Here is a 24,267-nt window from a genome sequence, read left to right as displayed (position 1 = left end):
AAGAAATTTCTATTGGATAGTAACTCTCAAAAAGCAAAAGCCACGCAGTAACAAAGACAGAAAAACATCCTGTTAAATATAATTCAAATATCATTAAGTTAAGGTTCCTGAAATCATGTATTTCACTGCACACCAAAATGAAAATGATTGTGATTCTACACACACAGTTTCATGCCTTAAATTATTTCCTAAACAGAGTGAAAGTACATTCACTAGAATTAGCCACACCCCTTTGAGTAAATTGACCATTAGGAAAATTCTGAAAACCTTGATACATCTTAAACTCGGAAGCTATTCCTAAAGTAGACTGCAACATAATTCCAAGCAGTATGCCTCTTCCAGGAAGTACGGTTAAGCATATAACATATCCCAGTAATAGCATTGCTTTCTCTTTGCAAATTAAAATAATCATAGCAAGAAACCCTACCATTGAATGCACAACACATTTATGGATCAAAGGGAAAAGAGCAGCGTTGGGAGATTTTTAATTTCAGACCCAAAGAACCCGGGAATACAGCAGAAGATGTCAATTGGCATAAAGATACTTAATAAGCCAAGAAATCAGAGTTGCAGGCAACACTATAGGTAGCCTAGGATTTTTTTCAGAACCTGCAATCCTAGCAAAATCTTGCTCAAATAGGCACTCATCTGTTCACTGCTATCAGCCTCAACATCCTAAAAAAGAAATAAAAACTCCTTTATAACTTAAAATATTAAGCTTCATTTGATGTAGTTCTGAGTCCTTGATGACAGACCCTTCAGTTGGCCAAAGTAGTTCCATGGTATAAAAATAAATTTATTTACAGTTCACGCTTTGAAGATTTCACAGGTTAACTCTACACGCAAGTTCCTCAATTCTTGTTCCCAATTTTTATCCTAAGTGTTTCAGAAAGTTTTCTGCTACTTAGCAAACTGGCAGGGGCTGAGAGGTCAAAGACCTAAGTTGCCAATTAAAATAATCCTTATTAATTTTTATACAGCAAGGGATAAAAATGAAAAGTCAGGAATTATATTATCCTGGAAGAGGCTGGTGACTGGGGCTCTGCACAATAACTAATCATTATCAGCTTGAGTACACAGTCACCAAAGCAAGCTTAAATTAAACTTAGTCATGGCATATATACTACTCCAAAAACCGAATTCTTCCAAGTTTATTTGCAAAGCAACTTGATACGCAACTCTTCAAGCATTTGAGAAGGAAATGGCTTCACTCAAGTGTCTGCAAAAACTCTGAACCACTTAGAAATCAGACCCATATTAAATCTGTCTTCAATCAGTGACATGGTTGGAGTCCAGTCTTTGGGATTATTCAACAACCTTGTCTCCTCATTAATAGAAATGCAAAACTATTGCTCAAACCACCACCAGTCAAGAAACAAGATTTACTAGCGGGCTATATCTGTTTTGTAAAGTAAACAGCAACTATAACTGCTTTTCTTGTGTATGATTTTACACACTTTTATCTGCAGGAAGATTATATTCCAGAAGCACTTTAGTGTCAGGACAAGGTTGTGTTTTCCCCTCACACTCAAAAACATTATTTTCCTAACACTCCACATTCAACAGAAGTAACCACAGCAATACAAATTTGGATGGAGCGTAAACAAAAACTTCTGTGTCCATTCTGTCACAATGTTTTTTAACCTTTTGTAAAATAGTGTTCTATTACATCAGATATCTGAAAACCAAAAATGACTGAATAAAGTACATTACTTAACTCATTTTTTGAGTAAAGATTTATAATTCATTACATTTCAAGACAAAGAAGCCTTGCTGATGCAAGCAAAGGTGATACCTGTAAAAAAAATGAAATCATGTTGATAACCAGAATATTAAACCTTTTAATTAACATTTACTTATTGTTATAACAATGGCAGAAAGTAAACAGCCTTCAATGGTAAAGTGTCCAAGAGGCCACTAGTATTAGTGTCATGTCAAACCACTGGCATCTCTTATCATTACCAATTAGTCCTTCAAATGACTGAGCTGAGACAGACCTCTTTAAGGAGGTAATTAGAAAGAAAGCATACTTTATTAATAAATTATTTCAGCCAAAGTAACACCAGGATTGGTGAACCAGGAAAATCAGAAGCTTAGAAGAGACTTAATTCAGTCAAGTCCTCCAATGATCACCTGCCTGGGCCCGCTACGGGCAAGCTGCCAGATAAGACAGTCTGTTGCCTTACAGGATAATGCACCATGGGGAAGAACTCTAGAACCTACTAAAGGAAACCAATTACAGACCAAATAACCTTGCATATCTCAGGGCAGGTGTGCTCTATCCCCAGGGGTCGTTCAATATCATGCAATCCTGAGGAAAGTGCTCACGCCAAGCCAACTAGCTGCTCCAAAGACAACCTCTGAACAACTCTTTTCTCCCTTCTAGAGCCGAAGAGGGGATAAAAGCCGCACCATTCCCAGAGACATCAAGAAAGTGAAAAAAGGCGAGTCCCCTTAGGAACCTTGACCCCACGCACTCTGAAATTGACACCGCCCTGAGAAATACGTTCCCCCATTCTATCCTCTTTTTTTTCCTTCGGTGAGCTTCCCAGTTCCTACTGCCTCGGGGAAGGCAAGAGAGGAGCCACTGCCGTTCTCCGCATGCCCGGGGAAGGTGCCTTTCCCGTTGAGAGCCGCAGAGGGAGGAAGAAAAAAGGTTGCCTCTCCCCAACCCACCCGCGCCACAACTCCCGGGTGCAGACACGATGGAGGAAAGGGAAGAGGGCAATGGGAGGTGACAGCCTGCGCTGTCCTAGGGGAAGAGAATTCTTGCTCCGGAAGAAACGCGGGAGAACGCCCCCCCCCACGCCCCGCAACGTACCCAAATGAATGAACTGAATAAAACCGGGGTGGAAGGGTTATTATACGCAGTTCTTGCCATCCAGGAAGCGAAGATAAAGAGGCCTTCAAACCCAGGTATGGCCTCACTGCCCTATGCACCCCGACTCGCTTCCTTTCCACCCAAGCCCCACATCATTTAACCCTTCAAGCTTTCCAAGATAGTGCCCCATCCTCCATCTACCCCAGGAACCGATACCACCTCCACCACCATCCCCCCTCCCCCCCCGGTTCTCCTCTTTTTGCTTGGGCTCAGACTCCAGCTTCTTCCTTCCTACCTCCCTCTCTCCACAGCCCTCACTAGCTCGGACCCACCGCACCTGAAGATGCTCCTGAAAACGAATTGGCAGAATCTGGGCCATGGCGCTGTCGGGGGTGTATGGTCTCCTCCTGTCACTGGGGCTGTGGGGCAGTGGCTGCCCGGGCTCTCCAAGGGAGAGGAGGAGAAGGGGGAGGGGGAGGCTGGGCTCAGCAGGAGAGTCTCCGGGGACGCAGGAAACTGGCAGGCAGACGAAAGAGCTCAGGTCGGGGGCGGAGGCTCCAGGGTCCGCGAGAGCCGCAATGGCGGAACCGGGCGCAGCGCAGACTCCGGAAACGGTTTAGCCCTGCGGAAGGATCCTGGCGACAGAACTCCGCCCAGGTCACCTCACCCCCTCCGCCTTATGTACTCCTCCACGGAGCGCCGCGATGCACCGCAGCGCAGGAATTCGGAGCGTGGGGCGCAGGGCGCTGAGTACCTTGCTTACTGCTGCGACAAGGAGATAAATAGAGGAATCGGAGGGACTATTTTTTGTCTCATCACTTTCCCCAGCCGCCTGCTTTTCCCTCCCCCCCTTTTTTTTTTCGCATTTTGCCACATCATGCGACTAGGGGCGACCAACGTCATTTCCGTGGGCGCTTTGGGTCTCACCCACGTACTTCCGGGTGCACGTGATGCTGGTCAAGAAAGGTCTGCTGATTGCTGCCGGAATGCAGAGCGAGTTCTAGGGAAGCGCGGCGTCTCCTGGGAATGAGGTGGCTGTAGGGCCGCCTTGAGGAATGGCGGTGCTGCTCCCTTTCCCAGTGGGCCCTGCGTATTTAAATGTAGTCCCTTACGAAGGGGACGTGGCGTGGGCAGATGGGCCCAGCCTCCCGCCCTCTCCGTGACTCAGGGAAACGGCCCCCCTGCAGAGCGCTCTTGGCAGCCGGCTGCAGCGCTCCTCCCCCGCCTAGTCTCATGTGGTGGGTGGTTTGTTATATCCCAGGGAGGGGGGCACTGAAACACTGAAATGGGGTTTAAAAATCCTATCTGTCCTTACGCACGCCCTTCTGAGGGTTGGAGAAGCTGACGCTTAGGTTCTAACAGAACTAGTAGTCTCTTGGGACGTTAAACAATTGACTCAGGGCAGTGAAGGCCATTTATGAGGGATCTCAAACTGGCCTTGTGATAGCCTTTCTTAACGTTTCGGACATTTTGGCGGATGTATATATATATATATATGGGTCTAGCTGAGTAATAAATTTGGTGAAGAATTTGAGTGTCATAAATACGCTGAAGAATTGGACTAAAATTATAGCAGGATTTTTTTCCCAGCCATATCAATTAATGAGCCTCAAAGATTTAGATAATTAGGTTAAAGGTGGTTTGTAAAACCTTAATGTTTTTCCTCGGTGTGGCTAAAGTACACTCTTGGAGAAAGGGATTAACTATTAGCGCTGTATTTCAGTGGGACCTCCTCAACAGTGTAAACTAGCAGTGTTTGGGAATGCAAACGCTTCAAAGCTGGGGGCATCGTGTCTTCTAACAGCATTAAGGTATCTACGGTATTCATTATCGATTAATAATCTTACCAGTACTTTATTGCTAAAGTATAAGCTGTAATAATATTTCATAATAGCACAAATACAATAAAGCATAAAAGAATTTCGTTCCGTGCTTTTCATCTTAAAGAGATGTGACTGCTGTTCCAGAAAGATCCTGAGGAAGAATTCAAGTACACATTATTTTTAGTAACCTTTTCAGTTAAACAGAAAACTATTAGGTATACAATAATTTTGTGTGTTAAGCAGTTTTGCTGAGAATTTGCTTAATCATTTAAATTGCTTTTAATGTTTTTCCCAAAGTATACCTCACATACTGAGGGTGAGAGAATCTTTGGCAGTTAAGAGAGCAGACAGAGACTGTTGGGCAAAGAAAAGCCTTGCCACCATGTCATCAGAGTGAATATTTATGCTTGGCAAAATTTCATTATGTTTTGTTAAGCCAAATACTTAAAGATGTTCTGTATTCTGCAGCATTCGAAATGACCTTTCTAATACCACTTTAATAGTATAGCTACTTTGAATCTTTTTTGGAAGTATACAAATTCTAAATTAAAAATATAAAGGAGTTACTGTTTTATTACAGTTAAAGCAGTAGCTTAATCAAGTTACATTTCAATCTCAGAATCTGGGTTACAAGAGCTATATTATGAACTGGCCACCAAAATTTTCTTTCTTAATAACTGTCTTGCATTTTCAGACAGACCTGTAATTTTAAAGACGTTGAGAATCCCCAAAGCAATTGATTTTAGCTTGGATATTTGGTGTGGAATATCTAACCAAAACTGCACTGAGAGTGACTGCTGTGTCATCACACAGAAATCTAATGAATGCGTTGTTTTCAGAATCATTTAGAGAGAAGAAAAATAGATTACAGTATACCAGCTCATTTTGAACACTTTCCTTCAAATCAATAAATCCAAAAATTTTCAAGAGAAAAAAATGTACTAGATGATAAACGTTAAAAAAAAAACAACCAACCCAAAACCCAAACCGATGCCTTTTAAAGATTAATGATTTTGGCTGAGGTAATGAGAGAGCTTTTTATGGTAGCACACTGTTTTTGCTAAAGGTGTAGAGGCAGGACAAAAGGTTGTCAATACTTGGTTTAGAAGCCCAGAAGGCTGAATCAGTGTTAACGGTTACCTGAACAGTAACTGAATGCCTTTGTTTTCAGGCACTACCTTAAGTTAGAGAAGGTAGAAAAAAAAAAATGTCTTCTGGTTTATTAGGTTATCCAACTATGACAGTCTTTTAATAAGGCTATAAATGTATTATCATCATGGCTTTTGGTTTCAGAAAATGTTTTAGTAAAGTAGCCATGTTAATAAAATAAATCGTCAAATTCTTTGAATTTGAAGGTATTTTTAGCAGAATATTCAATAGTAGGTCCTTGCTCTGAGTCACAGCAAGTGCCATTAGCAAAAACTGCATTGCTCATCTGCTATTTTGAGGAATGCCAGTTTCTCAAAACCTATACAAGAAAACTTTATTGTGTCCCTAATTTTATATTTTATGCCAGGACCTGTTTTACATATATGTACATATATATATATCCTCCAATGGGAATGACACATCAGAAAAACTTTTCATTGTAGGATTCCTCTGTAGTTTTTCATCTTCAAGCAACCCTGGATTTAAGGCCCCTCCCTTTTAACTTGACCTTCTAAAAACAGCGTGAACTAGCTGCATTGCAAAAGCCACAAAGTAAAGGCGTTTCTCAAACATTAAGAGATTAATTTTAAAGCGGAAGTTTAAACCCAACCCACTGTACCAAATATTTAAAGTTCAGATTTTAATGAAACCAAGAGGGATATACTTTAGCATTACCTAAATAAGATGAGTGGTTTTGCCATTTAAACGGCAGCTTTGAGAAACATCTCAGCCCCCTAGGGCCACTGATATGAATCCCAGCAGGATTAGATAAAGACCCTATCAAAGGCCAATAAGTGGCTCAGGTATCAGTCAACATAAATAACCACTTTATTTTGGTCCTGTACAAGGCACTGATTATAGGCAAAGCTCACCCAAAAAGAACATTTACAAAGCAAGAAGAAAATTTTCACGGTCTTATTATTAGTATGAAATGGACCTTAACTTAAACTCAATTATCACTCACTGCTCAGGCTTGTGCTAAACCTAATTTATATACACAAGTTTTATAATGTGTCATGGACAGCAATAAGATCTGTAGTGAATCTATTCTGTGTCAGGATCAAGCATGTTCCAAGTGAACAGTCCAGACTAGCCCTGTGGAAATACAATCTGGAATCTAGCATATTATATAGGCCCCTCCCATGTTTTCTAAAGGTTAAATCAGATCCCAGCAGAGGAATGAAATAGCTCATAACATTACCTTAAAAAGTCATTTCAGAAAAGTTGGTTCAAATATAGTGATACACAGAGCTTTGGGGAAAGAAAAACCAGAAGAGTTATAACACTACTGATCAACAGATGCTAGTCACAACATCCCTTTCAAATGGAAAAACAAAAGGTAAAAGAAGCTTGAAAGGATCGACAGAATGAAAGGGCCATGAAGGCCAGGATGTGGGAATGATTGTTTTGGGCTATTTCCCCCCTCCTTTCTAAATATGTAGAACTGTCTCTTTTTACCTCCTGGAGTTATTACTGTCTCCAAAGCAGGGTAGAACCCACAAACATGTTCTGTCAGCAATCTTAAAATTCTGTCACACTCCAAGGACAGACAGTTCTACAAGTAGCAGTGCACCTATGCAGCCTTGTAATGCAGAAGAGAATATTAAGGACTGAGATTTGGTAAACAAAGTTTTCGTTAACTCAATAATAGCAAAGTCAAGGAAATATAATTTACTCGGTCAACAAACACTTCAGTACATAACAATGAAAAGTTAAATACTTAAATGTTAAAATCTTTTGAAAGGCTTTAAAAAATATTTTTATATGGGGAAATAAATTCTGAATCTTAAAGGCCTCAGGTTAATCACTGTGAAGTTTTGGTATACTACTCTTGCTAGTGTATATTTAGCCTGATCTCAATATGTACCAAATATAGGACACACGAGAAATTACTGTTTTTTAAATGCCTTATACCTCAGTGTGTCATGGCTGATAAAAGTGCATTATGTAAAACAAACCCAAAGCCTGTTTACTTCCTTTTCCTTGTTGCTCATATTCCAAATAACTGTTTTTTTTTTTTTAATTAATTAATTTATTTATTTATGGCTGTGTTGGGTCTTCGTTTCCGTGCAAGGGCTTTCTCTAGTTGTGGCAAGCGGGGGTCACTCTTCATCGCGGTGCGCGGGCCTCTCACTACCGCGGCCTCTCTTGTTGCGGAGCACACGCTCCAGACGCGCAGGCTCAGTAATTGTGGCTCACGGGCCCAGTTGCTCCGTGGCATGTGGGATCTTCCCAGACCAGGGCGCGAACCCGTGTCCCCTGCATTTGGCAGGCAGATTCTCAACCACTGTGCCACCAGGGAAGCCCCAACTGTGAGTTTAATGTTGTACAGTATACAACCATATAATTACTGTTCATTCCATGACACTCCAGTGATGAAAAATACACTGACCTTATTTTTTTCCTACATATTTACTGATTTAAATTTTATTTTTCTTTTCTAAGCCAGCCCTATTAGCACCAAAAGGCATGAAAAGGTCTCTAGGTTATGCCACTTTATAAAGTTGGTCACTCAAATATAAAGCTTTCCACAGGGTGAGAACTAACCTGATAAAGACAGTCCTTTATTGTCTCCATATTTTGGGTCTATCAAGCTAAGCTATCAGATCAGATATAGAGATAAGATTATACTCTTCATTACTGCAGAGGCCTTAAAAACACCATTTCTTGAATGGGAACTAGATGGAGTAGCAAACTAGCACACAATGGCAGTCTATAAGTGCTGCACACTGTAAAAAGATATCCCCAGTCCAAGCTGACTTTCAAATTTTTCTATCTGCAAGAATGAGTGGCACTCAAATTATGCGTCATATGACCTATTTAGTGTTAACCCTAGTTACAGAATTGGAAACCTCAAAACCCTTCATTTTTTAAAAGCCCTTCTCAAGGTGACACTGATCATCTTTCCACTGTTTATCTCTTATTCCTCTCTCCAACCACACAAATTCTGTCTCCTTTTTCATTCTAGTCCAAGTCCTACCCTTACTTAAAAACTCACCTTAAAATCTATTTACCCTACTTCTTAAGCTATTATAGCATTTATCAACTATACTACCTATTTAATTTGAAGCCCAGGCCAACTTATGTTGTTAGTAATCACACCTGGAGTTAGCACAACAATCATTTATAAATACCAACCATATACAAAAAGCACCAAATTGTGCTAGGCTGTATTTTGGGTTATCCCATCTTATTTCTTATGATTTAGCTGAGAACCAAGTAATATTACGTTGAGAAACACATGTTAGATTTTATCTGGACAAATAATATGATTCTTCTCTTTGAAAAATCTTCAATAGCTTCACAAGTTATTTTTTTATATAAATTTATTTATTTATTTTTTGGCTGAGTTGGGTCTTCGTTGCTGTGCACGGGCTTTCTCTAGTTGCGGCGAGCAGGGGCCACTCTTTGTTGAGGTGCGCGGGCTTTTCATTGCAGTGGCTTCTCTTTGTTGAGGAGCATAGGCTCTAGGCACACGGGCTGCAGTAGTTGTGGCACACGGGCTTAGTTGATCCGCGGCGTGTGGGATCTTCCCGGACCAGGGCTCAAACCCATGTCCCCTGCATTGGCAGGCAGATTCTTAACCACTGTGCCACCAGGGAAGTCCCCACAAGAGTTTTATATTATTCATATTTTCAGGTTAAAGGAGCAGCGAACAAGTAATACAGGTTACTTTGAAAATCTTTGCGAGAATACAGATTACAAATTAAATTTTTTGATTCCTGACATGTTCAATCCTGTCAGCTCTGCTATAAAGAAAAGAAAAAGTTGGGAATTCCCCGGCGGTCCAGTGGTTAGGACTCGGTGCTTTCACTCCTGTGCCCCGGGTTCGATCCCTGGTCAGGAAACTAAGATCCCACAAGCTTCGTGGCGTGGCATGCATAAATAAATAAATAAATAAATAAAAATAAATAAATGAAAAAGTAAAAACCAAAAAAATTCAGTATTTCATGAAGTTAAGATCTTTTCTTTCAATTGAAATAATTTGAATTAGAATGGGTTCGTGAAAAGTAGCTTTTCTGGAATAAAGTGCAAGTGGTGAAAAATAAAATCAAAAAAATATTTCCTGGGGCTCCCCTGGTGGCGCAGTGGTTGAGAGTCCGCCTGCCGATGCAGGGGACACGGGTTCGTGCCCCGGTCCGGGAAGATCCCACATGCCGCGGAGTGGCTGGGCCCGTGAGCCATGGCCGCTGAGCCTGCGCGTCCGGAGCCTGTGCTCCGCAATGGTAGAGGCCACAGCAGTGAGAGAGGCCCGCGTACCACAAAAAAAAGAAAAAAGAATATTTCCTGACATGTGAAAATTATATGAAATTCAAATTTCATTGTCCATAAAGTTTTATTGGAACACAGCCATATCCATTTGTTTATGTACTGTCTATGGCTACTTTTATACTACAACAGCACAGTAGCTGCAACAGAGACTGTATGCCTCGAAAGTCTAAAATACTTAACTATCTGGACCTATCAAATTCAAATCAGTTAATTTCATTAATTTCATTTCTTGTAGACAATTTAAGGAAAAAGAGCTGAATATCTAAATATGTAAATTAACATAATAATGAGGCACTTTTTTGTCTATAATTACGAAAACATTTTTGAGGGACCACAAGACAGGTAAGACAGTACAGTACAGTAAGACAGGTACTTTACAACATTGCTGTTAGGAATGTAAAGTAGTTCATCTGTTCTGCAGAGTAGGCAACAGGAGTCTCAAAAATCGCTTTCACTGATGTAAAGAATTCGACCATAAGAACATCACAGTTTCATTTCCCTATTGATAGCTACGTATATAATTTTCAATTTTTTACTGCTAGAAACAATGAAGTATATAACATTTTAATAAATGCTGTATGTAACATAAATCATCAAACTGATTCTAAATCTATAGGAGTCAAATTTTACTAGAAACAGAGTATTTTATATACTCTCAGAGTTCCTAGGATATAAATTTAAAGTTGGGCTTGGGCTTCCCTGGTGGCACAGTGGTTGGGAGTCCGCCTGCCGATGCAGGGGGCACGGGTTCGTGCCCCGGTCCGGGAAGATCCCACATGCCGTGGAGCGGCTGGGCCCGTGAGCCATGGCCGCTAGGCCTGCGTGTCCGGAGCCTGTGCTCCTCAACGGGAGAGGCCACAACAGTGAGAGGCCCGCGTACCGCAAAAAAAAAAAAAATAAAGTTGGGCTTGCTGGGTCACAGGTTGTGCACATCTTCACTTTTACTAGATATTGCCAAAATGTTCTCTAAAATAAAAGCAATTTATCCTATGACAACACTTTTTAGGCATATATTAATTGTTGCTAATCTGATGGAAAAGAATGGCATCTCACTTATTTTCAACTGCATTACCCGAATTACTAGTAAGATTCAGTATTTTATTTATTGACCATTCAATGTTTCCTTTTATAAAATGACTGACCATGTCTTTTGACCATTTTTCTGTGATAACATTCATCTTCATTTGTTTCTTTTTGTTTCATTTAGTAATTTAAAGGTGAATCATTCTTTTAAGAACAGACTTTTCCATAATCACTACCTTTTCCTCCAAGACTCCTTCTCCTTCTTAACTGGATCCAGTATTCCTCCCATACTACTTTTCTCACAGCCCTCTCAGTAGAAATCAATTCTTCTTATCAACACCATTGTCACAGGGCTTCCCTGGTAGCGCAGTGGTTGAGAATCCGCCTGCCAATGCAGGGGACACAGGTTCGACCCCGGGTCCGGGAAGATCCCACATGCCGTGGAGCAACTAAGCCCATGAGCCACAACTACTGAGCCCGTGTGCCCGTGTGCCACAACTACTAAGCCTGTGCTCTAGAGCCCATGAGCCACAACTACTGAGCTCGCATGCTACAACTACTGAAGCCCGTGTGCCTAGAGCCCGTGCTCCGCAATGAGAAGCCACCGCAATGAGAAGCCCGCACACTGCAACGAAGAGTAGCCCCCGCTCGCCGCAACTAGAGAAAGCCCGCGCACAGCAGCGAAGACCCACCACAGCCAAAAATAAGTAAATAAAATAAATTTACTAAAAAAACAAAAAAATACCATTGTCACAATTACCTTAAAGATGTAATGATGGCATTCCCCTCCAACAAATTCATATATAGTACAAAGTAAGTCCAAATTCCATAGTTTGGCTTTCAAAGCCTTCCATAATCTGTCCTCAACCAATATTTTCAACCTATTATTCTATTTATGCTCAATGCACCAAATAAACTAGACTGTTTGCCACCCCTCTCAAATACCCCCTGGGCTTTCTAATTCTCTGTCTTGATTTACGCTATTCCTAGCAACCAAGTGTTTATTGGAAATTCTTCTCCGAGGAAAGCTCTTCCTTACAATATAATGTCAACAAATAAATACAGTTGACCCTTCAACAACTCGGTGTTTAGGGGTGCTCACCCTCCCAGTATTCGAAAATCCTCATATAACTTTACAGTCAGACCTCCATATCAATGGTTTTGCATCCTCAGATTCAATCAACCACAGATCATGTAGTACAATACTATACTACATATTCACTGAAAAAAAAAAAACGTATAACTGGACCCACGCAGTTCAAACCCATGTTGTTCAAGGATCACCTGTATAGAAAAAAAAAAAAAAGCACCATTTTGCAACCATAAGAATAAACTCATTCAGACAAGAATCATCAGTTGATGATAAAAACAGAGGGTAATAATTTATAAGGAACAGGCTATTTCACATAATCTCAAAGTATCCCTCCCACAAATTACTTATTAATTATAAGAGTAACTAGACTTGGGACTTCCCTGGTGGCACAGTGGTTAAGAATTCGCTCGCCAATGCAGGGGACACAGGTTCGAGGCCTGGTCCAGGAAGATCCCACATGCCATGGAGCAACTAAGCCTGTGTGCCACAACTACTGAAGCCCATGCATCTAGAGCCCGTGCTCCACAACAAGAGAAGCCACCACAATGAGAGGCCTGTGCACTGCAACGACGAGTGCCCCCCCCCCACTCACCATAACTAGAGAGGGCCTGAGTGCAGCAACAAAGACCCAACGCAGCCAAAAATAAATAAATTAATAATAATAAAAAAGAGAGTAACTAGACTAAAGAAATCAAAAACATCCTAACCAATTAATCAAAATTAATATCAGCAATAAGGGGCAAATACCATGTACCTCCAGATTTGATGCCTTGGGAAAGACACTGTATCACTTAACGCAGTATTCCAGTCACAAATGCAAAAACATGAGGAAACATTAGAGAAATCCAAATTGAGGGATATACTATAAAATAACTAACCTGTATTATTAAAAAATGTCAAAACTGTTATTCAAATGTTAAATGTGAAAGACAAAAAATACATGTAGGCAAGGACATGGAGAAAAGGGAACCCTTGTACACTGCTGGTGGGAATGTAAGTTGGTACAGCCACTATGGAAAACAGTATGGAGGTTCCTCAATAAATTAAAAATAGAACAGCCATACACCTAGCAATTCCACTTCTGGGTATTTTTCTGAAGAAAACACTAATTTGAAAAACTATATGCAACCCTATGTTCATTGCAGCATTGTTTATAATAGCCAAGATATGGAAGCAACCTAAGTATCTATTGATGGATGAATGGATTAAGAAGATGTGGTATATATATTTACAATGGAGTATTAGCCATAAAAAAAAAAAGAAAGAAACCTTTCCACTTGCAACAACATGAATGGACCTAGAGGGTATTATGCTAAGTGAAATAAGTCAGAGAACGACAAATACCGTATGATTTTACTTATATGTGGAATCTGAAAAATAAAACAAATGAACAAACATAAAACAGAAAGAGTCATAGATACAGAGAACAAACAGGTGGCTGCCAGAGGAGAAGGAGGAGTAGGGGGATGAGTGAAATAGGTGAGGGAGACCAAGAGGTACACTCTTCAGGTCTGTACCTTCAGAGGTACAAAATAAATGAGTCATCGGGATGAAATGTACACCATGGGGAATACAGTCAATAATATTGTAATATCTATGTATGGTGACAGATGGTAACTAGACTTATTGTGATGATCATTTGGCAATGTATAGAAATATCAAATCACTGTGTTGTGCACCTGGAAATAACACAGCGTTGTAGGTCAATTTACTCCAGTTTACTTTTTAAATTATTTTTTAATTGAAGTATAGTTGATTTACAATGTTTCAGGTGTACAGCAAAGTAATTCAACTATATATACATACATATATATTCTTTTTCACATTCTTTTCCATTATAGGTTATTATAAGATACTGAATATAGTTCCCTGTGCTATACAGCAGGTCCTTATTGTTTACCTACTTTATATATAGTAGTGTGTGTCTGTTAATCCCAAATTCCCTACACTTCAATTTTAAAAAATGTTAAATGTGAAAGACAAAGACAGAAGACCTTTTCTAGATTAAAGGAGATTAAATACAATACACAGTTCTTGACTGGATCCTGAACTGGGGGAAAATGCTATAAAGGACATGATTGGGAAAACTGATGAAATTATAGATATAGACTATAGATTTAGAATGTGTGCTTAATAAAAACTTACTGAAATAAAAGAGCTGTAATTCCAAGAATCCACATACACCCCTACCACGTCTAAGGAAATGCACTGATACATACCTGGGAAGAGAAACTGATAGGACTAATGTGCTGAAACAGTGTCTTGAGCACTGAAGGTTAGAAGAACAAATTAACAATGCTAGGAATGTTCCAAGAAACCATCACCATTCACCTTACTTCAAGAACAAACATGGATTTGGGTCCTCATGTGATTTTTCAATAAAGACTTCAAGTTTCTAATATTGAACAGAAAATTGTTTAGACGCCAAAGGAAGTAACTGCGAAAGAGTGAGTTATTAAAATTTTAAATTCTTAAATTTTACAGAAAATATCTAAAAACACACATTATACTGCCTTTTGAATTTGAACGACACTAATAGCTTTATTTAACAAACATTGACTACTATGTGCAAAGCACTGTGCTAGGTGCCATGAAAGATACAAAGATGAAAAAGACATAGTCCCTGCCCACAAGGAGCGTATAATCTAGTGGGGGAGACAGACAAATACACAAATAACTAGAATACAAGGCAGTAAACAACAGAGTGGACAAGTGCTGAGTGTGGCCTGAGTGTGATACTAACTAGCCTCAAGGTTCCAATTTGAAACACTGGTGATGCAGTGTTGGCTGCTTTGAAAATCCCATTTCAAGATCGGCGTAATAGATGTTTAAATGGTCCTACCCAAGCTGCTGGAGGCAAGAGAGTAGGCCAGGTGGAAGGGCTGTTTGAAACACTGTCACACCTACATACATGGTGCTGATACAAGTATGTAGGGACAGCTAAAAAAAAGAACATATATATATCATCTGTCCTTTGGTTAATGGCTATAGCTACTGTTTTAAACAATATACTTTTATATAAAAAGGAATTTGTATAATCCCAGAAAAATCAACTTAAGGATTAATATTAATTCAACAAAGAATCTTGCCATAGGCAATTTTCTTATTTACTAATTGATTAAGTCTTTTCTCTAAGTATCTATAAAGCTCTGTAGCAATTAAACGGTTAGACATCTAAGTATTGCTCAGTAAAAACCTCTTTTATGTTCAGCCTTCAGAAGGAAATGGTCACATACCTGATAACCTGATATAATACTATTCTAATAGCAACAAGAAGGCCTTAAAGAGATTTAAGGAAAATAATTTTTAATGCTTCAATGCAAATGGAATACACGCTGATTAAATACAATTCAATGTTCTTTGAAAATATCTCACTGACTGCATTTGATACCAGTTAAGGCCAGCAAAATTGAAGTGAGGAAAATATCACATATATTGTCTTTCATTGGTTTCATATATTATTTCCTATGACTATGGCAGCTCAATCTTTTCTTTGAAAATTCCATTTATTGGTACTGATGAGCTTTGATTTGCTTTTAACTCGTATGCTAAAAATAGCTGCTGACCAATTCCTCTTGGTAGTGCTGTCTGACATAAATGGCAAAGCAGAAGCACATTTTCTGGCTGCTTTTCCTACTTCCTGAATTGGAGGGTTCACTGCTTAGCCTGTTTCCTTCAGGGTGTCACTGTGATCCTGGGACCTCTGCTGCTTTCTCTCAAGGAAACGAGCACGTGCGTCTGATATGGATTTATCATCATTTCTTCTTTGCATTTTCTTTAGGACTTCTTTTGGTATTCCATCTGAAAACATTACAAATTAATCCAATAAAATTTTAGTTTTGAGTTTCAGTATTAGAAATGTTAAGAGAAAGAGATGCTCTGATTTTTTAATGTTAAGGGGAAAAGAAGGAAATTAAATTTTGCCCTTTCAAAAGAAATGATATAATTGATGGATAAAAATAAGAGCATAAAAGGACTTCCCAAGTGGTCCAGTGGCGAAAACTCTGCACACCCAGTGCAGGCGGCCAGGGTTCGATCCCTGGTCAGGGAACTAGATCCCACGTGCTGCAACTAAAAAGATCCTGCGTGCCACAACTAAGACCTGGCGCAGCCAAATGAATGAATGAATGAATAAATAAATAAATAAATAAAATAAGAGCATAGAGGTCTGAGGAGTCAGAAAAATTGACCCTAAGTCAAACATGTAGTGTGGTTATACACTACAAAAAAACAGAGTAGTTAACATTTCCAATGACCTTGGGCAAAATTCCCCACCATTCTATTTCTCGGTGATGTTAAATAAGGATAATACAATTTGCTCCATCAATCAGCCTCAAAAAGCTTTACTGAAAAGCTCTTTTTATATGTGAGCTGAGAATTAAGCTTTCTGTCCTAGTTCAGTACCACAACAGTTTATGCCTCACTAGGGACCTAACATTTCAAGGAAAAATCTCCTGGAAAAAAAAAAGGATGTTCTGCAGTAATAATTCACAAAATTTTATAAACAAAATAAAAATAGTAAAGCACCACTGGGAAGCAATATGGCATAATAGTTAAGAGTAGAGGCCACAGAGTCAAATTCCTTGGATTCAAAATCCAGATTCACCAAATATTAGCTTTGGGATTGTCAGCAAATTATTGTATACTGCTAAGTATTTCCTCATCTATAAAGTAGGGATATGCAGTTACTTCACAGAGTTATTTTAACTATTTAATGGGGTAATGCAAGTTGTTAGCATGTGGCAAAAAAGTTCAATAGATATTGTTATTAATAATGTTGTTGGGGCTTCCCTGATGGCGCAGTGGTTGAGAGTCCACCTGCCAATGCAGGGGACACGGGTTCGTGCCCCGGTCCAGGAAGATCCCACATGCCGTGGAGCGGCTAGGCTCGTGAGCCATGGCTGCTGGGCCTGCGCGTCCGGAGCCTGTGCTCTGCAACGGGAGAGGCCACAAGAAGTGAGAGGCCCGAGAAATGCAAAAAAAAAAAATAATAATAATTAAAATAATAATAATAATAATGTTGTTGAACAGAGGGGTTAAGGAAAACATGATTAACTGGAAGGAAAGAAGGAAGTCAAAGTAAGTCTGAGACTCATGACAACTCTTTGCTTTTCTGAGGAGACAGAGCCAGAATCTAAGCTCTGTAACAGTTTTTCTGTAATTATATGAGAATTTGGACACTTATGCTCTAGAACAAGCGATTCACTCACCCTTTAGATGCTTTACATTTTCCTTATTGGTCCACCTCCTTCTCGCATCTTCTCTCATTTCACGTCGGGCCACACTGCTCAAATCATGTGCATTAAATTCATGCAACTTGGGTAACAAGTCTCTCACCCATTCATAACGGATTGGACACACAATTCTTGCGTAGACTTTGGTGGTAACTAATACCTCGTGGAAAATGATCCATTCAAGTTTGGTTTCCTGTTCATGAAGCTACACAAAAGAATTCATTTAAGGATGATAATTCAATAACCTGCCTTATTGCACATTAGACCAACCAAATACCAACAGCCCAAACTCTTCTGAATTAATTTCTATATTCTTCAATCAAACAGGAGGCATAGGCCAACCAATACCTTTATGTAATATAGATATATGCTAAACTTATCCTCCAAAGAGAAAAGTAGAAGACGTCTGTATATTATTTATTCCTATACCTTTACAAAAGGAAGAAATTCCTACACCTTCCTTTACAAAAGGAAATTTCTTCCTTTTATTAAAAACAAGGTACTTACTGCTGAGGAAGGATGAATGTGAACTGGGCTTCCACGCCCATCCATTGTGCAAAACGTTCTCCCAACAGACCTAAGAACCAAAACACCAAAGGATAAAGACAAGAACAGTAAAAGCAATGAAATAAGTTTAGAGCACTAAATAAGTTTCACTGTAGAGCACTAATGATGAAAAATTATATGTTCTACTACAAAGATTGCTATAAGCAGAGGTTTATATTTATTCAACTGTCACTATAACTTCTCTACCAATTGATCTCTTTTTCTTAATCAATTAATTAATTAATTTTTGGCTGCATTGGGTTTTCATTGCTCCGCGCAGGTTTTCTCAAGTTGCAGCGAGTGGGGGCTACTCTTTGCTGTGTGCACGTGCTTCTCATCGCAGTGGCTTTTCTTGTTGTGGAGCACAGGCTCTAGGTGTGTGGGCTTTAGTAGTTGTGGCACATGGGCTCAGTAGTTGCGGCTCATGGGCTCTAGAGCACAGGCTCAGTAGTTGTGGCACACGGGCTTAGTTGCTCCGCAACATGTGGGATCTTCCCAGACCAGGGCTCAAACCCGTGTCTCCTGCATTGGCAGGCAGATTCTTAACCACTGCGCCACCAGGGAAGTCCCCTCTACCAATTCATCTTAAAACTAATGATACAGGGAATTCCCTGGCAGTCCAGTGGTTAGGACTCTGTGCTCTCACTGCCAAGGACCTGGGTTTGATTCCCTGGTTGGGGAACTAAAACTCCACAAGCTGCGCAGTGCAGCCAAAAAAAAAAAAAAAGAACTAATGATACAACTTAAATAGTCATTTTAATTAAGTATAAACATTTCTGGTCAATAAATAGCAATATTAACAATAATATTGTATTTGTGCTTGAGAATTTCCAAAATGCTTTCATAATAAAACCTCAAATAAGCCTATGAGTTTTGAGAGCCAGGTACTTTATTAAAAGCTCAAAACTGAGATTCAAATAAATTAGATAGCTTTCTCAAGTCAAAGAGCTAATGTATGATGAGGCAAGTCCTAAACATAGGTCTTCTGACTTAAATACAGTATTCTTCACATTATATTATGCTACATCTCCTTTCAAGGGTATAGGTAATTTTCACTATTCTAAAATGCGATAATTAGAGCAGAAGCAAGAAGAACTACAGTCCTGCAGCCTGTGGAACAACAACCAGATTCACGGAAAGATGGACAAGATGAAAATGCAGAGGGCTATGTACCAGATGAAGGAACAAGATAAAACCCCAGAAAAACAACTAAATGAAGTGGAGATAGGCAACCTTCCAGGAAAAGAATTCAGAATAATGATAGTGAAGATGATCCAGGACCTCAGAAAAAGAATGGAGGCAAAGATCAAGAAGATGCAAGAAATGTTTAACAAAGACCTAGAAGAATTAAAGAACAAACAAACAGATATGAACAATACAATAACTGAAATGAAAAATACGCTATAAGGAATCAATAGCAGAATAACTGAGGCAGAAGAACGGATAAGTGAACTGGAAGACAGAATGATGGAATTCACTGCCATGGAACAGAAAAAGAAACAAGAATGAAAAGAAATGAAGACAGCCTAAGAGACCTCTGGGACAACATTAAACACAAAAACATTCGCATTATAGGGGTCCCAGAAGGAGAGAGAGAGAGAAAGGACCCGAGAAAATATTTGAAGAGATAATAGTCGAAAACTTCCCTAACGTGGGAAAGGAAATAGTCACCCAAGTCCAGGAAGCTCAGAGTCCCATACAGGACAAACCCAAGGAGAAACACACCAAGACACACAGCAATCAAACTGGTAAAAATTAAAGACAAAGAAAAATTATTGAAAGCAGCAAGGGAAAAACGAAAAATAACATACAAGGGAACTGGCATAAGGTTAACAGCTGATTTCTCAGCAGAAACTCTACAAGCCGAAAGTGAGTAGCATGACTGTGATGAAAGGGAAGAGCCTACAATAAAGGTTACTCTATCTGGCAAGGATCTCATTCAGATTCGACAGAGAAATGAAAAGCTTTACAGACAAGCAAAAGCTAAGAGAATTCAGCACCACCAAACCAGCTATACAACAAACGCTAAAGGAAACTTCTCCAAGTGAGAAACACAAGAGAAGAAAAGGACCTACACAAACAAACCCATAACAATTAAGAAAATGGTAACAGGAACATACATATCGATAATTACCTTAAACATGAATGGATTAAATGCTCCAACCAAAAGATACAGGCTCACTGAATGGATACCAAAACAAGACCCATATATATGCTGTCTACAAGAGACCCACTTCAGACCTAGGGACACATACAGACTGAAAGTGAAGGGATGGAAAAAGATATTCCATGCAAATGGAAATCAAAAGAAAGAAAGCTGGAATAGCAATACTCATACCAGATAAAACAGACTTTAAAATAAAGAATGTTACAAGAGACAAGGAAAGACACTACATAATGATCAAGGGATCAATCCAAGAAGATATAACAATTATAAATATATATGCACCCAACATAGAAGCACCTCAATACATAAGGCAACTGCTAACAGCCATAAAAGAGGAAATCGACAGTAACACAATAATAGTGGGGCACTTTGACATCTCACTTACACCAATGGACAGATCATCTGAACAGAAAATTAATAAGGAAACACAAGCTTCAAATGACACAACAGACCAGATAGATTTAATTGATATTTATAGGACATTCCATCCAAAAACAGCAGATTACACTTTCTTCTCAAGTGTGCATGTAACATTCTCCAGGATAGATCACATTTTGGGTCACAAATCAAGCCTCAGTAAATTTAAGAAAACTGAAATCATATCAAACATCTTTTCTGACCACAACGCTATGAGATTAGAAATCAATTACAGGGAAAAAAAACGTAAAAAACACAAACACATGGAGGCTAAATAACATGTTACTAAATAACCAAGAGATCACTGAAGAAATCAGAGAGGAAATCAAAAAATACCTAGAGACAAATGACAGTGAAAACACGATGATCCAAAACCTATGGGATGCGGCAAAAGCAGTTCTAAGATGGAAGTTTATACCAATACAAGCCTATCTCAAGAAACAGGAAAAATCTCAAACAATCTAACCATACTAAAGGAATTAGAGAAAGAAGAACAAACAAAACCCAAAGTTAGCAGAAGGAAAGAAATCAATGAAATAGAAACAAAGAAATCAATAGCAAAGATCAATAAAACTAAAACCTGGTTCTTTGAGAAGATAAACAAAATTGATAAACCATTACCCAGATTCACCATGAAAAAGAGGGAGAGGGCTCAAATCAATAAAATTAGAAATGGAAAAGGAGAACAGACACCACAGAAATACAAAGCATCCTAAGAGACTACTACAAGCAACTCCATGCCAATAAAATGGACAACCTGGAAAAAATGGACAAATTCTTAGAAAGGTATAACCTTCCAAGACTGAACCTGGAAGAAATAGAAAATATGAACAGATCAATCACAAGTGATGAAATTGAAACTGTGATTAAAAATCTTCCAACAAACAAAAGTCCAGGACTAGATGCCATCACAGATGAATTCTATCAAACATTTAGAGTAGAGCTAACACCCAACCTCTTCAAACTCTTCCAAAAAATTGCAGAGGAAGGAACACTCCCAAACTCATTCTATGAGGCCACCATCACCCTGATACCAAAACCAGACAAAGATGTCACAAAGAATGAAAACTACAGGCCAATATCACTGATGAACATAGATGCAACAATCCTCAACAAAATACCAGCAAGCAGAATCCAACAACACATTAAAAGGATCATACACCATGATCAAGCGGGATTTATCCCAGGGATGCAAGGATTCTTCAATATAGGCAAAACAATCAGTGTGATACACCATACTAACAAACTGAAAAGTAAAAACCATATGATCACCCCAAAAGATGCAGAAAAAGCTTTTGACAAAATTCAACACCCATTTATGATAAAAACTCTCCAGAAAGTGGGCACAGAGGGAGCCTACCTCAACATAATAAAGGCCATATACGACAAACCCACAGCAAACATCATTCTCAGTGGTGAAAAACTGAAAGCCATTTCCTCTAAGATCAGGAACAAGACAAGGATGTCCACTCTCACCACTATTATTCAACATAGTTTTGGAAGTCCTAGCCATGGCAATCAGAGAAGAAAAAGAAATAAACGGAATACAAATTGGAAAAGAAGAAGTAAAACTGTCACTGTTTGCAGATGACATGATACTATACATAGAGAATCCTAAGAAAACTACTAGAAAACTAGTAGAGCTAATCAATGAATTTGGTAAAGTTGCAGGATACAAAATTAATGCACAGAAATCTCTTGCATTCCTATACACTAATGGTGAAAAATCTGAAAGAGAAATTAAGGAAACACTACCATTTACCACTGCAACACGAAGAATAAAATACCTAGGAATAAACCTACCTAGGGAGACAAAAGACCTGTATGCAGAAAACTATAAGACACTGATGAAAGAAATTAAATATGATACAAACAAATGGAGAGATATCCCATGTTCTTGGATTGGAAGAATCAATATTGTGAAAATGACTATACTACCCAGAGCAATCTACAGATTCAATGCAATCCCTATCAAATTACCAATGGCATTGTTTTCAGAACTAGAACAAAAAACCTTAAAATTTGTATAGAGACACAAAAGACCCCGAATAGCCAAAGCAGTCTTGAGGGAAAAAAACAGAGCTAGAGGAATCAGACTCCCTGACTTCAGACTATACTACCAAGCTACAGTAATCAAGACAATATGGTACTGGCATGAAAACAGAAACATAGATCAATGGAACAAGATAGAAAGCCCAGAGATAAACCCATGCAGCTATGGTCAACAAAGGAGGCAAGGATATACAATGGAGAAAAGACAGCCTCTTCAATAAGTGGTGCTGGGAAAACTGGACAGCTACATGTAAAAGAATGAAATTAGAACACTCCCTAACACCATACACAAAAATAAACTCAAAGTGGATTAAAGACCTAAATGTAAGACCGGAGACTATAAAACTCTTAGAGGAAAACATAGGAAGAACACTCTTTGACATAAATCACAGCAAGATCTTTTTTGATCCACCTCCTAGAGTAATGGAAATAAAAACAAAAATAAACAAACGGGACCTAATGAAACTTAAAAGCTTTGCAAAGCAAAGGAAACTACAAACAGGACGAAAAGACAACCCTCAGAATGGGAGAAAATATTTGCAAACGAATCAATGGACAAAGGATTCATCTCCAAAATATATAAACAGCTCATGCAGCTCAATATTAAAAAAAACAAACAATCCAATCCAAAAATGGGCAGAAGACCTAAACAGACATTTCTCCAAAGAAGACATACAGATGGCCAAGAAGCACATGAAAAGCTGCTCAACATCACTAATTATTAGAGAAATGCAAATCAAAACTACAATGAGGTATCACCTCACACCAGTCAGAATGGGTATCATGAGAAAATCTACAAACAACAAAAGCTGGAGAGGGTGTGAAGAAAAGGGAACCCTCTTGCACTGTTGGTGGGAATGTAAATTGATACAGCCACTACGGAGAACAGTATGGAGGTTCCTTAAAAAACTAAAAATAGAATTACCGTATAACCCAGCAATCCCACTACTGGGCATATACCCAGAGAAAACCATAATTCAAAAAGACACATGCACCCCACTGTTCACTGCAGCACTATTTACAATAGACAGGTCATGGACGCACCCTAAATGCCCATCGACAGACGAATGGATAAAGAAGATGTGGTACATATATACAATGGAGTATTACTCAGCCATAAAAAGGAACGAAACTGGGTCATTTGTAGAGACGTGGATGAATCTAGAGACTGTCATACAGAGTGAAGTAAGTCATAAAAAGAAAACCAAATATCATATATTAATATACATATGTGGAACCTAGAAAAATGGTACAGATGAACTGGTTTACAGGGCAGAAATTGAGACAGAGATGTAGAGAACAAATGTATGGACACCAAGCGGGGGATAGTGGCGGTGGAGTGGGCGGTGGTGGTGGTGGGATGAACTGGGGGACTGGGATTGACATGTATACACTAATATGTATTAAATGGATAACTCATAAGAACCTGCTGTATAAAAAAATAAATAAAATTCAAAAATTCAAAAAAATATATGATAATTAGAACATTTCATCTGCATTTTTTCTAATTCGTGTTAACTTTAAATTCTTATCCTCTTCTATACTTCCCTATATATATGTTATTCCAAAAACTTGTCAAAATTATACCTTAGAGCTCAATCATCACAACTGATTTCCTACAGAACTTCACATATATTCCTATTATAACCCAGATCAGACTGCATTATAAT

At 39.0% G+C, this 24,267-nt stretch overlaps 2 protein-coding genes across 12 annotated transcripts in view; both read right to left on the bottom strand.

The window, feature by feature from the left end:
* CLTC (clathrin heavy chain) overlaps positions 1–4,039 on the bottom strand; it is a 62,292-nt gene extending 58,253 nt beyond the window's left edge. The window contains exons 1-2 of one of the 8 annotated variants that reach the window (XM_032616596.1): positions 3,757–4,039; positions 3,159–3,586 (exon numbers count right to left, since the gene is read on the bottom strand). In XM_032616596.1, coding sequence (XP_032472487.1) covers positions 3,159–3,200 — 42 coding nt within the window. In that variant the 5' untranslated portion in view covers positions 3,201–3,586; positions 3,757–4,039. Of the gene's footprint in view, positions 1–1,718; positions 1,796–3,158 lie in introns of all 8 variants that reach the window. The other 7 variants (XM_032616597.1, XM_032616599.1, XM_032616600.1 and 4 more) reach the window with 7 other exon arrangements.
* Positions 4,040–14,691: 10,652 nt separating this feature from the next.
* DHX40 (DEAH-box helicase 40) overlaps positions 14,692–24,267 on the bottom strand; it is a 52,539-nt gene continuing 42,963 nt past the window's right edge. For 3 of the 4 annotated variants that reach the window (XM_032617123.1, XM_032617124.1, XM_032617126.1), the window contains 3 exons: positions 17,923–17,992; positions 17,392–17,620; positions 14,692–15,982 (listed from right to left, as the gene is read on the bottom strand). In XM_032617123.1, coding sequence (XP_032473014.1) covers positions 15,843–15,982; positions 17,392–17,620; positions 17,923–17,992 — 439 coding nt within the window. In that variant the 3' untranslated portion in view covers positions 14,692–15,842. Of the gene's footprint in view, positions 17,114–17,391; positions 17,621–17,922; positions 17,993–24,267 lie in introns of all 4 variants that reach the window. The other variant, XM_032617125.1, reaches the window with a different exon arrangement.

The sequence above is a fragment of the Phocoena sinus genome, chromosome 20 (genome assembly GCF_008692025.1).
Source record: "Phocoena sinus isolate mPhoSin1 chromosome 20, mPhoSin1.pri, whole genome shotgun sequence".
In the NCBI taxonomy this organism is placed as follows: domain Eukaryota; kingdom Metazoa; phylum Chordata; class Mammalia; order Artiodactyla; family Phocoenidae; genus Phocoena; species Phocoena sinus.
This window is presented reverse-complemented; position numbering and strand designations above follow the sequence as displayed.